Source organism: Glycine max, chromosome 17 (genome assembly GCF_000004515.6).
Source record: "Glycine max cultivar Williams 82 chromosome 17, Glycine_max_v4.0, whole genome shotgun sequence".
Lineage (NCBI taxonomy): Eukaryota > Viridiplantae > Streptophyta > Magnoliopsida > Fabales > Fabaceae > Glycine > Glycine max.
In genome coordinates this window covers 3826569-3842008 of record NC_038253.2, presented here as the reverse complement: position 1 = coordinate 3842008, position 15440 = coordinate 3826569, and the positions used below count along the sequence as shown (strand labels likewise).

Here is a 15440-nt window from a genome sequence, read left to right as displayed (position 1 = left end):
AACAAACTCATATGACAAACCGTGGAATAAATGTTGAAAGTGGACAATGAAATGCAGTGTGACGTGCTACAGAAATGGAAAGAAAATGTGACTGAAAATAAATGTGAGGAACCTGAGTGGTTGAAACATTTTCTGGGCCATCCTGGTCTCGACCAAAAATAAGACTGTTGAAAATCTGAAATGTGGTGCACCATGTACTACCCTCATTTTGAGACGCCTGCCGTCATGCTTCACAGATTCGAGGAGACTGCTGCAACAAACTTTCCAACACCAAAAGCTCGGTGGGAAAGTCAGTTTGAGTGTCAATTTAAAATACCTATAATTGGGTAGAGGGTGAGAAGAAAATTATCATAATGGTGGTGGTTCCAATTTGGCTTTTCTGTTAATCATGCAGATTAATTAGTTGGATTCCTCATTTTTGTGACGATAAAATTTAAAGTCGGTTAGAAAGTTAAAAACAGTGAGAAGTGCAGATTTTTCGAGAAATTCAATCATAGCAAAACTCGAAGTTCATATCTGTGATCCACGGATGGTTTTGGAAATGATGTAAGCTAGCCAAAGTGCTGTGCATGCTAGTTTTTGTTAGCTAAATATACAATATACTTAAACTAAAATCAATGATAGATCATGAAATTAGTAAATAATATTTTCATTTCGCTATGATCATTTTCACAAAAGAGTCGGTAGCATACTCTCGAAGTTTTCAACACACGTAATTAGTGATTAATGATATAAGGAAATCCTTGGGGTCCAATTCTAATATTGCTCCGCGCCGGGACAAATTAAATGAGTCCAGTTGCATTTGCAACCGAAAGCCTCGTCCAAACATACTCCAACCTGAATGACGCATAATCTTTTTAAAATTATTTGAATCTCGTATCACTTAGTGTCACGTCATTGTAACAGTAAGAGTTGCGACCATATAAGTGTGGACCACACCAAAAATATACTATAATAAAGTACGTACGTAATTGCTATATATATAAGTATCCACAGCTAGCGGAGAGCCAGTGAGGTGGAATCCAACAACAACCTTAGCAGTTAATTAGCACAACACAAAAGGAGAGAGAGAGAGAGAGAGAGATGGGGAGAAGCCCTTGTTGTTCAAAGGAGGGTTTGAATAGAGGTGCTTGGACAGCTCATGAAGACAAAATCCTGAGAGAATATATTAGAGTCCATGGTGAAGGAAGATGGAGAAACCTTCCCAAAAGAGCAGGTACTCGTTCTGCTACAAGATAAATGTGTATGTATCTAATGCTAATTTTTAATTATTACATGGCTTCCCATGCATGCAGGTTTGAAAAGATGCGGGAAAAGTTGTAGACTTCGATGGTTGAATTATCTCAGACCAGATATTAAGAGAGGCAATATATCCCCAGATGAAGAAGAGCTCATCATCAGGCTCCACAAGCTCCTCGGAAACAGGTCTCCATCCATTTTCCCATCTTTATTAAAATTTCTTTTTTCTTATAATAATTCTAAATCCTTCAGCACATCTTCCTATTAATACTGCATTTATTTTATATTCCAAAGACATTAATATATTTATAAATTAAATAACCAGGATGTCTAACTTATCTCTGATAAAAATGAGGTTAAACATGATTCGATAGCACTTGATTGATGCAATTTTCTTATGTACTTCAAGATGATTGGTTGCATGTATTAATTGCATCAATCAGGTGCAATATTAGAATTGTTTAACTTCACTTTTACTTAGTCTAAGCTATACAATTAATACAAGTACAACCCCTAAAATTTGTAAGAAAATTGGTAGGAGAATATAACATTGTTACTCTTCTTATACTTGTACGTACGTATAAGTTATGAGATGGAGTCACGAGAAGGGCAGGGTGTGTGATATAAATAGTTAGATGGTAACGGGTGATAATGAAATGTGTCATTTTCTGTTATGTGTAGATGGTCTTTAATAGCTGGGAGGCTTCCAGGACGAACAGACAACGAAATAAAGAATTATTGGAACACCAATTTAGGGAAAAAGGTGAAAGATGGTCACCAAACAACCACTGGAAACAACACACAGAATCCAATGCCCAACCCATCACCCTCCCTATCTCCTCCTAAACTAGATTCCCATGTTGTCCGTACAAAGGCTACCAAGTGCTCCAAGTTGTTATTCCTAAACCCACCCCCTCACCCATCAATGCAGAACAAGTTCAAGACTGAGGCAGAAGAAGAAGAAGAAGAAGCAAGGCTTGTGAATGGTGTAATTAGAAACCAAATGGAACACACTACATACGACAACGGGTTCCTGTCGTTTCCGGATGAAGAAAAAGAACTCTCAACAGATTTGCTCATAGATTTCAACGTGGGGGATTTCTGCTTGTCTGATCTTCTCAACTCAGATTTCTCAAACTCGTACAATTTCAGCTGCAATATTAATAATGTTAACAACCACGAGCAGTTATCGCCTTGTTCGGACCAACCTGATCCTATGTTCTCTGATGAAGTTCTCAAGGACTGGACACACAACAATTTTGCAGACGAAGCGAATGCTTCCAACAATCTTCGTTCTTTCATTTCGTTCCTTGAGTCCACTGAGGAAAGATTAGGAGAATGATAATGGCAACAAATATTGTACTTTTGTACGTACTAATATGCGTTCACCAATAAAATTCACCAATTCGATCGATCTTCTTAATTTTTTGTACTCCTCAGGTTACAAAATAGGAGTATTTCTTTCTGTGCTTTAACGTCTTTGACGTATACGTAAAGTTAAATAGCATTATGGCTGCGAAACAACATAAAAAAATAAAAATAAAAAAAACACTGTGGCCCCGAAAGTCTTTAGCTTTCTTAGAATGCATTGCTAGCACTGTGTCCTTGGTTTTGCTTGATCGCCTTCACTATGGAGTTTTCTTTCCAACTGTATTTTTTCTTCTTCTCATAAAACTCAAATACTAGACATTACTCAAGAGATTCGATATCAGTTTCGTTCACACCAATTGATACATTTGGTTGCTAACACTTCTTTTATTATATTTAAGACATTATGAACATATGCATTTTGTTTGTTTATGAATTATGATGGTTTAGGAATAATTGAAATATATATAATGAGGGAGTGAATTGAGAAGGAGATACCGAATTTTAAGAAAGCTAAAGATCACTTGTAGCTGATCACTTGCTTTCTCTACTTTTTTTCCTTAGCCAGTAATGTGTCTTTTTTTTATAATTTTTTTAATTAAATAATTTAAAAAAGGATCTCACTTTTTATTTTACATTTCTTCTTTATCATTTTATTTTCCTGAACTGAAAATGCATAAGTCCAAATCTTATATTATATTTTAGTTCTTTTATTTCCTGTTTAATTATCCTTTATAAAATATTTAAGAGGAAAATAATTTTATCAACAAATTAAAACTCTTACTTTTATATTTATTTTATTTTTATCCATTAGATTTGTATTATTAGAACACGAATCACAATATTTTTAATTACTAATCGAACATATATACTTAATAACTCATGTCCGGGTATAATTCCACTGTATACCAATTAATTAACAAATGAAAATATAATCAAAATCAGCGCAAACTGCAAAGTAGAAGCAAATCCGTGGGTCTCGTTTTCAAATGCAACCATAGGGCCTTTTGTCGTATGGAATCTGTTGCATGGGCCAAGGTTCTTTAATTAACATCATGCAACATTAATGACTACTGAGATACGGAATTGTGGGGATGGAAAAAGAACACGTGATGGATGCTCTTCATATAGAATCTGATGTTTACCACAAGGTAGGCCATTGACCTGGCCTTCAGGTTTTTCTTTCCACAAATACTTGTTATTTCTAATTTGGGTTCATCATATCAAATACTAGATCATGTTCACGTATATAGTTAACAGGAAACTCTACATAGATTTCAACTTATCATCGCCTAAGTAGATGTACATATTGTTATGCATAACACTTTTATCAGTTTGTGTACTCGTAGAAGTTAATATTCGAAATGCACATTTGGCGTACTTGATAACATTCAAAGTTAATTAAAGGAGTGAAAATGTGAGAATTCACATAAATTAATTGAGCTAACTAACTGGTTGCTTGATAACAAATTAGAGACATACTCTTCATTCCATTATAATTATTATGTAAGAAAAAAAATTATCCAAAAATACTTGTTATTTTAATTTTTTGATGTAATATTAATTATTTTTTTATATTATTTATAATATATATGACAGACAATAAAATTTATAAATAAATTAATGGTAATATAAGATTAATTTGTAAACTAATTATTGTTATTTTTATTTATTTGAACATTAAAATGAAAATATAATAATTTTTTTGTTAAACTTTATTTTCGACTATCCCTTTTTCATGTCTTACCTCAACTCATTCAATCCAAATCATTTTCACTAAATGCATTAAACTAGACAAACAACTCTGCCACTTTTCCTCATTTTTAGCTTAAACAGGTATAGTTTGTACTACCCTCCCTACTTTCCCCTCACAAAGAAATGTGGTAGATATCATTGCGTTTGCGGGGGAAAACAAGTTTTCTATTTCACGGTAGCTGGATGTTGAAAAACTCTACAAAAATAAGCACCTGGCCAGTTTAATCGAATCATAATCTTCACGTATATATGAATATATCTATTCTTTGAAGTGATACTGTTTTCAATTAAAGTGCTTTTAAGATCTTTTATTTTGAATTTTGTAAAGCATGCACACATATTTTTAGATTATGACTCTGCAAAATAAGCACTGGGCCAGTTTAAGACCTTTACTTAATTTTTTTATAATTATAACCAAATGCAATTTAACTTTTGCTACAATAAAATCTCTTAAAAATAAATCATTTTTCAAATATCACTTTTTTTTAAGACACGAGCTACGGTGGACCACTTCGATAGATATTCATATTGAATCATAATTAAAAACCATTAGATTAATGTGCTATTATAGGACACTATACACTAGATCTCAAGTTCACACGGTATACATAGTATGACGTAATTTAATTTGTTTGGTAATTTTTTTTATAGATAATGATGAGTTAATTATGATTGAGATATTTTAAAATGTGATTTATTTGGTGAATCTTTTTGAAATTTAATGATTATATTATATTTTAATTTTTTAATTTTAATCATCAATTATTTTTAATTATAATGATTATTATTAATTATTCTTATATAAGAAAATGTTTTCATATGAGTCGTATTATATATATATATATATATATATATATATATATATTAAATTTTAGTTTAAAAAATTAAATATTATAATCTTAATTATTGATTATTTTTAATCTTAGTTGAATGATTATTATTAATTATTTGCAGATAAGATAATGTTCTTGGTAAATGGGAGGATTAGAGGTCACATGCTCAAATTTCTCCAGTGATTTAATTTGATTATAACAAAATTATCGGACTAATATTTATCAATAAAAAAAACAACTAAAAATACGATGAAGATCACGTTACTGCTGCTACTGCTGTATCGTTTTTGTCTGATACATTGCGACAATAACCCAACAGGCACCACGTCCCTATTCTCTACATACATAGGACGTGGAATACCAGATTCTCAAATACTATATATATGCTTCCCCACTCAAAACAAACGTCAGCCTAGCACAATTACAGAATGAGTTATATCTATGGGAAAATGACAGCCAGATTCTCTTAAAAATAAAATATAAAAATAGCCAGATTCTTAAATATCTGTTTCCCCACTTAACGTGACACCACGTTAAACACACAGTTTTATAGGAACCTGACTCCTGAAGAAAATATGGAAAGACTTATTTCTATTATCCTTTCCTCGAGTAAGGAAAAAAAATAAAAAACTTATACTTATTTTTTTTATTTCTTCACTTTTTTCAATGTTTAATAAGACAAAATTTTAACAAATTTCGTAAATATAATGTATGTAAACTATCCGAAAACAAAATGCTTTGAATTGTATCACAAATCAGACAAATTGTCAATTATGGCGTCTACATCCGGGGTTATAGTAACGTGCTTGCTGATCTCCCCAATCGTGCAACAATGTTTTTGAGCAGTATTGACAGCAACCAAATCTTGGGCACATGCACAATTCATACCCGAGGAAACCTGCAAAAAAAATTTTAAATCAGAAACGTACAAGTTTAGCATATAGAGAAACCAACATTACAATAATCAACCTTTTATTAACTCATTTAACATACAAAAGATTGATTTTCAATGATTTTCTATGTCACTGAGAATCAATCTCACATAAGATCACTCTTGCAGTATGACTTTTGAAGATTTTTAAATTTTATTTTCATGATAAAACATGGGTATTGGGTATTTTAAAAAAAAATGATAGCATAACGCTCAGATCTGCATCCTGTAATTTATCTTGTGAATGCAATACTTACATCATAAAGGGTATTGCCAAGCTTAAGCTTGATTGCACCACTTTTGTATACAAGCATTTTACCCATGAAGCCAGATGATAACTCGTTCAGCTCACAGAGCTCCTCCACGTTTTTTGAACCCCCATGAGGTATAGATTTCTCATTAACATCTTTGTCTCCAGCAGTAGCTGATTGTTTAATCATAGGCAATTTTGTAGGCAAATTAATCAAGAACATACTTGCCTCTGGGTTTTCCTCCTACCAACAATTTGTTCAAAACAGTTATAATAATTCAAAGAAGTTGAATTGATAAGTTTAATTTCTTAAATGTCAGTTTACTCACCAAAAGGCCAAGATCCATTGTTGAATTTGATGCGTTTTCTTCATAAGTTCTGGACTGTGCAGCCTCCGCAAATTCTTCGTCATCAAGGAGAGCTATCAGAAAAAAAACATGTCAAGTTAAAGTCACTAGCCCACTAGATATTGCACAGTATACATAGTGTATTACATAGTGTACCAATGAACTAAAATTCTTAATTCCAGTGGAAAAAAAAAGAAGTGAACAGCTTAAGGCTCAATGAATGTAACTGAATTCATGACAATTCTGCAAAGGAGCATAACAAGTTTTGTTACTCAATAAAATAGTTGAAATCACACTTAATCTGATATTAAAATTCCACCAATTTTACTTTCTTATTTTTCTTCTTTTCTTTTCTCCAAGATAGTTCTTGGAATATACCTGGGTTTCCGGAATAAGGCCTCCTCAAGGGAAGAGTTACTGGATAATTACTGTAATAGTCCTATAGCAAAATCCAACAGCCAAATACTTCAGAATAAAATAAGCATGAACAATTACATCTCCAATTAAAGACAAACAAAAAAAGATAAAACATTACATAAATTAGACACCATATTCGTTTCATTCAGTATACTCACCCATGGTTCTTGGTATTCTTTCTCTTTTCCCCCTGCAATGAAAGCATCAACAAAGTATTGTTAATTGGAGGAAGGATCGTGCAGCAAAGAGCACAACATCTTATAGCATTCTATAAAATGAAACTGTATTGATGGTGGCATACCACTAGATGCTGAACTCAGATTGATGTTGATACTGCTCCCACCCCTGGGAATACCGTATGATTTCATAGAAGTTGATTCACCACCATAACCAAAAGCAATTTGTGAAGCTAACACTGCCATAAAATAAACTATGCCATTTTAGAAAACAGAAAGAATGGTGCTAGTCTTGCTTTAGTAAAAAGGGAGAAATGTCAAGCTTCATTTTGAGATCTCTACATAGACAGACGAGATACTACGTATCCAAATTACGTTACTTCAGCATTAATTTTAATCAATGAAGTGCAAAGAACTTGCACAGGCATTCAAAAGGAAGGGAACAGACATTTGAGTCAATGATAACTCATTGATTTTCAGTAAATTGGCATTGCATTAAACATATTCTCAGTAAACATTCCTATTGGTATCCGAGCAGTTATTTGTAGCAACTTGCTTAACCAACAATAATAATGAAAGCAATTGACAATAGGTGCACACAACATATGACATATATTTAAGGAGTTCAACAAATGTGAGAGTAGGCGATGTAGAGTGTATAATAATAAGAGAGGAAAAGGAACAAATTTTTTTAAACACTTATTGTAGGGTGAACAGAGGAGTGTGGATAAACTGACGCTCAAACTTAATTGTTACCATGATCTATACAAAATACGTAAGTCCAAGGTTTTAAATATTGGTCGCTGTGGGGTTTTCTCATATTTGTTGATATCATGATCGTGTGCAGACCATTTTTTTAAAAATCTTGTACATAACTAAAGAAGCTAGTAAATCTCCTAAAAGTAAAAAATAGATAAGCCAAATAACAGACTTAGTCAGCTCCCACTTTATTGCTTTTGAAATCTAAACAAAGTTAAAAAACCGTGATATTGAATATCAAACTGTGATATTGAATATCTATAAGTATTCCTATGCTTGACAATCTAAATATTGTTGCAAAAGTTACCTTCACTAGTATTCTTAACAATTCCCTCATTCTGCTTCTCTATTTGACACAGTCACATAAACTTTACACATTTGTGTGCACATTCATTTTGAGGAGTAAGATCTGTTTTCATGATTCAGTTACGAAGAACAAAAAGATAAAACACCGCTTAAGATGGTGAAATCAGAAAACCAAGGCTGAAGATATAAAAAGTCAAAGAAAAATGGATCAGAGAATTTCAGCAAGTAACATATTAAACCTTTTTTCTCAACCTTGTACTTTGCCTTCATGGCACTCTCCCTCTCCTACACACAATTAAATAAATAAAAGAACATTTCAACAAGGGAATACAAAGTCAGAGAAAAGTTGAATAAGGGATACCAATCAAATTAAAAAGTGAAAACCATATATACATTGAAACGCTTCAGCAGATTCTCCTTAGCAGCCTGTTCTGCATCAGCATCATCAACCACTTCACTGCAGAAACAGAAAAAAAAGTAAGAGCTAAGAAGCAGAGGATCATTAAATTAATCTTGCATTACACAAACTGTTGTCAATCCAAATAATCCATACGCTTTAACTTCTTGCTTTATCACTCGACGAGGTGGGGCTCTTGGTTTAAATTTAGGCTGCAATGGCACAGATTATTTGCCAAGAGAACAACGGTAGATTAAATCATCTTACTTTGTGATGGAAAAAAAATTGTATTGATAATGATAAGTAATATATATTGAAGAGATGAAAGCAAACCTTCCTTGGGACGCCAGGACCGTCCTTTCCAGACCCTGAAGCCATGAGAGTCTAATGTTGATCCCAAACTGAGAAAGAAAACAAATTCTGAATAAGATATTGCTAACATAAAAACAGAGAATGTTGCTCGGTTATTCATTATTCCGATGACTAAATAAGGTCGGTCAAGGGCGGCAGAGTAAGTTATCTAGTTCGTAGACTTTGGGAAGACACGTTAAACAGGATCCTCGGATAAATAGATACAGAACACAACATGAAACAGAAACGTGAGACAGAGAGCATACATGTTTGATGTTTGATGTTTGATGTTTGATGGAGAGAGGAAGAAGCAGAATGAGTGTATCTATGTTTGAAAGCAGAGGGCAGTTGTGAAAACAAAGAAAGAAGAAAATGCATTACGAACTAATAAGCCGCTCGTTGCTTCGCCCCACTACTCAAACACTTTATAGTCTTTTGCACTGCTGCTAAAACCTACCTAAGGTTTAGGTTCCCCATTTTTTTTTTTTTCTGAATTGTTTAGGTTCCCGATGAAACTGAATTTTTTTTTTGGAGAAATAGGGATTTTTTTTCTTTTTTAATGATAGAAACTTTTTCTTATTTTGGTTAATAGTAATATGAGAAAAAGTGTTATAATTATATTCTGTGATTGTAACAAAAACAAAAAAAAACTAATTCCCTGCTTGTAGATGTTTTTTTTATTTATCTTTGTAAAATGTACTTTATCAATATTTTTTTTGGCATATCTTATCTTAATTATCGTAACTTGGACTTCAACTTTTTTTTTATCATGATGATGTGTTTGTTTCAATTTATTCTCATTGAATAAAATATTTTTCTCTTTTAATTATAATTTTCATAACTTAAAATTTACATAAATAAAAAAATAATGAAAAAATATTTAATATAATACTTGATGAAGTATATTATTCAGATGATTGTATTTGCTTTCATTTATTCTCATCGAATAAAATATTTTTCTCTTATAATTAAATTTTTTTGGATTTGGTTCTTCTAAAGCGAGGAGAGAGCGCTTTAGAAAATAAATTACATTAATAACCATTCATTTAAAAAAATTAAGGATTGTGATTGCTATAAATTTTAGATTTTATGTGTATATAAATTTTATAAATATTTGTCTTGTACAATAAACTAAAATATTAATTATAAATATGGTTAGAGTTAACTTCCTTATAAGTTTACAAGTTCACTTGTCTTCTTCGAGTATGTTGAGCAAACTCTTTTTTTTAGACTTTGGACAAACTTTAAATAAACTCGGTGGACTCTCGAGTGACAAGAAACTTTATAGTTTAATAATGACAAATATTTTTAATTTTTGTAATGCACAACATAAATATTTTTATAACAAAAAATTATAATTATTAAATGAGATAATACATTAGTAGGTCTATGAGCTTTTGCAGTAAAAAAAAAAGGTCTATTAATTTTTACTCAATTTTTAATTTGATTTGACTGTTACAACTATCATAAATAATTACATTTATTCTTCTATTTTAATTGTTGGTTAATCGGTAAGGTTCAATTTTTACTTACCACTAATCTTATTGCAAATAACAAACATGAACAATATTATATAGTATATATCAATTTATTTTGTAAAGTAAATTTTTTTACACTTCCTTGAAACCTTTATCACATATATATATATATATTTTTTTTGTTATTTTTCTCCAATTATAAATAAGACTTTAATAGATAGAGGCAAATGCACCAAATCAAAAGTAATTTCTGGACTAAAATTTAAAAAGCCAATTTCATTCAGTCACTCAAGTAATATGCCGAATATTTCTTATAATTGTCTACTGATCATTTCTCCAGATCATTTAGGAAACAAAACGAGACCCGAAAAGATTACTTTAACAATTACATTTTACATTCTGATACCAACTACCAAGAGAAACAAAACATATATGTTGCCTTTGATGAATATATTATACAACAGAATATAGAGCATCAACGCAATCTACCACCACTCCACACCTTGTATGAACCTGCCATTCCCCTCACAACTTGATAATTCGGCTTCAAACTTCAAACAGCTAAACACAATTGAGTTAGATACCTGCAATCACACAATTATTGAACCCAGACGGTTGGTTGTTCACCTCCACAAAGGTCCTAATTCCGTAACTGTGCAGATTGAATCAGTTGGGCCAACGCAGCAGCATACTGAACAGCTGTATGCTGAGAGGTATAATTGTCAGAAAGCCCATATTCTGCATAATTTGGTTCTGTATGCATGAACTGACCAGCTAATGATTTTTTAGACACGACTTCTTTCCATATATCAATGAACTCTTCCAAAATTTGCTTGGATTTTTCAACTGACGAAATAGGGAGATACTCAATCTGCAGAAAATGAACATTGAATATTTAAATTTAGAAGGAAAGTAAAACTAAGCAAGATTATTCTAAAGGAGAAAAGAGAGTGACGATGGTCAAATTTGTAAGGAAATACTAACTAGATCAAATATGGGGTCTTCGTCTTTAAGCGAAGAAGTCATCAAGCCAGAGAGTTAAATTGTTTTGAATCAAAATTTAGTATTCATATATATGAATAATCTTTTAAACTTAGTAATTCATATATTATAATTAAATTCTCATTGAATCAAAAGTACAAGTTACATTTATCAAAACATTCTTAACTAAAAGGCACAAAGTAAAGAATAACCACATCACATTGAGATACAATTGGGTATCTTTTTCATTCTTCATTTACACTGTGTTAGTTACTTTTTTTGTTTTTAATCATTCATTAAGTTAAAAAAAAAAACAAGAGCTAACACCTTACAAAAGCCACACCTAGAGTGTCAGCCTGTTAGTTACTAATTTACTGTGAACCCATCTGTTACATACATGAGTACTAGACCATTCATGCAATCAATTCTTGAATCACGTACATAAAAAACACGATAAGCTATCTCAATATTCAGGAGATACTAAAGAGACTAGCTAGACATGAGACAACAATCATGACAAATTGCTGTTTGTATAACAGACATGATGGAAAAAACAACACTAGCAATGGATTCTGTACATTTCCTTTCCAAAGTTTGATGCAGGATTACCCAAACCAATTCAAAGATGACATTTATTTAGACCTCACATTTCTGTTTACCAGCGTGTTTAAATAGCCACTATAGCGCTATAGCATAACGAAATCCTCCAATCCGCTATTGCGACTCCATTGCAGTGAGGCTCCGGCAAAAACTGCTATTGCAGCTGCAACAGACATGACAGTTTCGTGACCGGGATGCAGGACAAGTGACTTTTTCCCCGCAGTCACAATTTCCCACACCCCCATTCTTTTTAATGTCTTCATCAGTATTTTGTATTGAACAACTGAACTTTTGAGTTAATGTTATGCCAATTGTTATATAGTTTATTTTTAATCTGCCTACAGCTTAACTTATTCTCCACATATAATTGATTTATTTCAACCACTATGCAACTTTCAATATTTCCCCGCAACTCTATCCACCATTTTCCACAATCTGCTATTGATAACATTGGATCAGCATACCATAAACACACCAAGAAGAAGTAACAAACATGTATTATTATCAGCAACTAGAATTCAGAGTTGACACACCTCAATCATAATTCCTCTGAGACTTTCTGCTTGACTGGGAACAACTTTAATGACTCTCATCTGAAAGTCACCCAATTTATACAGCACTCCCTGCAGCACCATCATAACAGATTAAGCGAGCAAAAACACAAGAATAAAAACCGCGGCATTCGCAAAACAAAACGAACCTCGAAATGAAGGGCGACTTTGGACTTGTAGGACTGGAGTTTCTCCATGATAAGCAAGATAGAAGAATCGGCCTCCAGAACAATCTTCTGGCCGCGAATGATGAAGTAGTATTTGTTCGGCTGCTCCAGCATCGATATCCCCAGAAAATCGCGCGGGAAATCGATGGTCACCGACTGGTCTGCGAAAAACAGAACGAAAGAAAGGGTTTCAGAGAAAACTAAAAAACCCAAAAACCGAAAGCAAAGAGAAGAGTAACCTCGTAAATTGGGTCTGTAGAAAGTGAGGGAGGCTTTGCATCTTCCTTCTTTGACGCCGTTGAGGCTTTCGACGCACTGCGAGATCTCATTCAGGACTTGGCTGTTCACAACGCTTCCTTGGTTCGGTTGCCAATGCAGAATACTAACAAATCAAACGCTATAAATCATCACTTTTGAAAAATAAAAAAGAATTATTAACAAACAATTATGGGTTTGATTTTGCTCGTACCATCTGATGGGCATGCTCGCCGGAAGAGACAGACTCACATTCTCCTTCCTCTTCCTTTCAATTTTATAAACCAACGGGACTCTTTATTTTTACATTATATATTTTTATCCCTCATTAAAAGATAAAGCCATTATTTTTAAAACACTGAAAACATAACAAAATTCAAATAAAAACTTTTTGGCTTCAGGTGATGGTGATCCGATTTAGAAACTAACCGCCATGACGATTTCAAGGGCGGAGCACGTCGGCAACAAGGAGCTTGCATGGCCACATTGAGGTGCCTGTATGGAATCCGACACTCAAGTCAGTCATGACTTAAGATTAAATATATAGTTAATTATCATCCTTATGATAACTAGTATATGGTTCTTATTTTTAAGATTAATTTTTTAATCACATTTAAAATTATTCACACATTACTTTTTCATCCATTCAATACTTCAGAACTATAAGATAGTGAAAATCATGCTTGAATGTATGGAAAAAGTGATTGTATTGAATGCGGCTCCTCTCACCTTGATATCAAGTTAGAGTTTTGTTTGTTGTATGCAGCGCCAGCAGTTAAGCAAACAGCTAAACAGGTTACTACTATAGTACTATGGCTCCATTTGTTTCACCTCCCTCTCATTGCGCACATTTTTAGAGACATGATATACGATTGAGATTGCCTCCTGCATGAGTTGTAATTATAACTTGTAAGGCATGTAACACATGTTGGACAACAGAGACAAAAAAAATTTTGCATCGGGGAATTTCGTTTGAACTCTTAACAATCAAACAAAATAGTTATCTAATCACTTAGTATTTAATGTTTGAAGTGAATGTAAATATCTATTTATTTATATAGGAAAGGATGGAGTTCATATTTTTTGTTTACTTTATTTGTCTTTTCTCACACGTACGTGTGTATGTGTAAACACTTTGTTTTTGGGTACACACTAAACACAACACTTGGTAATTGGTATGAATTAGCAGGAGAAGAAGAAACTCATAGGATGGATGAACAAAAATAGAGGATAAGATACATGAAGATGTTAATGACTAAGGAGAATGTTCAGAGGAGTTCTTGCAGCTGTTGCACGTACGTACTCAAAGATTCATGATGCAAATGGTGAGAAGGTAGTTTTCTTTTCGAATTGGAATTTTGACTTTTAGAAACTCTTTTCATTTTTGTTATCCAAATACTATCCTCTGGTTGGCATATATCTTTTGCCAACTTTGAACAAAACTGGTTGTTAAAACATAGTACGTTGGATGTTTAATAAGTGTCTACTATTGTATTATCATTCATCTAGTTATTAGTTGGTCAAATCAATTTATTTTAACATCATGATAGTAAAGGTCACGAAGTATAAATCATTTGATTAAATCAAGGAGTGACAAAGGGTACGCATGACATGACATGATGTTGCCGTTTCAAGTTATATGAACAATCTTAGATTCCTAGTTAGATTTTACACCCAAAAAAAATCCTAGTAAGACTCACTATCATCTGTCTCTTTGTTTGGCAAGGTTTTATTTTCATTGCTCTGCTTTTTTTTAGTAATGAGGCAATTACCCCACCTACTCATGTAGCATTGGAAAATAAATAAAGTAGTACAGATATATTGTAACTGTACAATGTAGCAGTAATTAATAGGGTTATTTTATCATAAAAATTGATACAATCAATTTTTTTTATAAATAGGTGCATTATCTTAAACAACAAATAAAATGGAAAGGAGGAGAGTGTTTGTAACCCATTCCCATTTTCTTATCCAGTTGCTAGATTCAGAATAGTGGTCTTCATCTTCTTCGTATGAATTTCTACCACAGAGAAAGGGAGTGCATGAACTGTGCGTACAAAAGAGAGAGGAGAGCCATATAATTTATATAAGTTTGGGCCTTAGTATGTAATGGCATATAGTGCAAGGCTGCTTCATCATAAATTTTTTACCCCTGGGGTTTTTGCTTGTTAAAAAAAAAGTTTGGTCCCGTTGGGGAGAGGGTGTCGTTAATTTGTAGGGACCATCTTGAGAATTTTTTCAAGAACAGATTTCATGATGGCCCAGTGGCAAAAAAAAGA

The 15440-nt window shown here is 32.7% G+C and overlaps 3 protein-coding genes across 5 annotated transcripts; 1 reads left to right on the top strand and 2 right to left on the bottom strand.

Annotated features, from left to right (window-relative positions):
* Positions 1-1009: 1009 nt before the first annotated feature.
* Positions 1010-2662, top strand: MYB205 (transcription factor MYB205). The gene is made up of 3 exons (NM_001355658.1): positions 1010-1216; positions 1296-1425; positions 1921-2662. The coding sequence occupies exons 1-3, from the start codon at positions 1084-1086 to the stop codon at positions 2579-2581; spliced, it is 924 nt and encodes a 307-aa protein (NP_001342587.1). The 5' UTR covers positions 1010-1083; the 3' UTR covers positions 2582-2662.
* Positions 2663-5879: 3217 nt separating this feature from the next.
* Positions 5880-9833, bottom strand: LOC100802173 (uncharacterized). The gene is made up of 11 exons (XM_003550571.5): positions 9396-9833; positions 9112-9179; positions 8935-8990; positions 8775-8838; positions 8621-8666; positions 7442-7555; positions 7299-7330; positions 7102-7162; positions 6706-6797; positions 6384-6620; positions 5880-6093 (listed from the first exon to the last, which is right to left on the bottom strand). Exons 2-11 carry the CDS (start codon positions 9154-9156, stop codon positions 5944-5946), a joined length of 897 nt encoding a protein of 298 aa, XP_003550619.1. The 5' UTR covers positions 9157-9179; positions 9396-9833; the 3' UTR covers positions 5880-5943.
* Positions 9834-10868: 1035 nt separating this feature from the next.
* Positions 10869-13988, bottom strand: LOC100814806 (uncharacterized). Of its 3 annotated transcripts, XM_006600161.4 has the most exons (7): positions 13891-13988; positions 13591-13656; positions 13376-13429; positions 13146-13288; positions 12889-13067; positions 12722-12811; positions 10869-11478 (listed from the first exon to the last, which is right to left on the bottom strand). In XM_006600161.4, the coding sequence occupies exons 2-7, from the start codon at positions 13638-13640 to the stop codon at positions 11248-11250; spliced, it is 747 nt and encodes a 248-aa protein (XP_006600224.3). In that variant the 5' UTR covers positions 13641-13656; positions 13891-13988; the 3' UTR covers positions 10869-11247. The 3 variants fall into 3 exon arrangements, with proteins under 3 accessions (XP_006600224.3, XP_040866852.1, NP_001241412.1); XM_041010918.1 differs by lacking the exon at positions 13891-13988 and having other exon boundaries at positions 12889-13288; positions 13591-13641; NM_001254483.2 differs by lacking the exons at positions 13591-13656; positions 13891-13988 and having other exon boundaries at positions 13376-13411.
* Between the last annotated feature and the right edge of the window lie 1452 nt (positions 13989-15440).

Coding starts and splice junctions, on each gene's coding strand:
- LOC100814806 (XM_041010918.1), bottom strand. CDS start 13,640: ATGCAAGCTCCTTGTTGCCGACGTGCTCCGCCCTTGAAATCGTCATGG. Junction 12,812..12,888: donor AAGTCGCCCTTCATTTCGAG/GTTCGTTTTGTT, acceptor ATGGTGCTGCAG/GGAGTGCTGTATAAATTGGG. Junction 11,479..12,721: donor TCAGAGGAATTATGATTGAG/GTGTGTCAACTC, acceptor CATTTTCTGCAG/ATTGAGTATCTCCCTATTTC.
- LOC100802173 (XM_003550571.5), bottom strand. CDS start 9,156: ATGGCTTCAGGGTCTGGAAAGGACGGTCCTGGCGTCCCAAGGAAG. Junction 8,991..9,111: donor GTCCTGGCGTCCCAAGGAAG/GTTTGCTTTCAT, acceptor GTGCCATTGCAG/CCTAAATTTAAACCAAGAGC. Junction 7,556..8,620: donor GTACAAGGTTGAGAAAAAAG/GTTTAATATGTT, acceptor ATTTTATGGCAG/TGTTAGCTTCACAAATTGCT.
- MYB205 (NM_001355658.1), top strand. CDS start 1,084: ATGGGGAGAAGCCCTTGTTGTTCAAAGGAGGGTTTGAATAGAGGTGCT. Junction 1,217..1,295: donor AAACCTTCCCAAAAGAGCAG/GTACTCGTTCTG, acceptor CCATGCATGCAG/GTTTGAAAAGATGCGGGAAA. Junction 1,426..1,920: donor CACAAGCTCCTCGGAAACAG/GTCTCCATCCAT, acceptor TGTTATGTGTAG/ATGGTCTTTAATAGCTGGGA.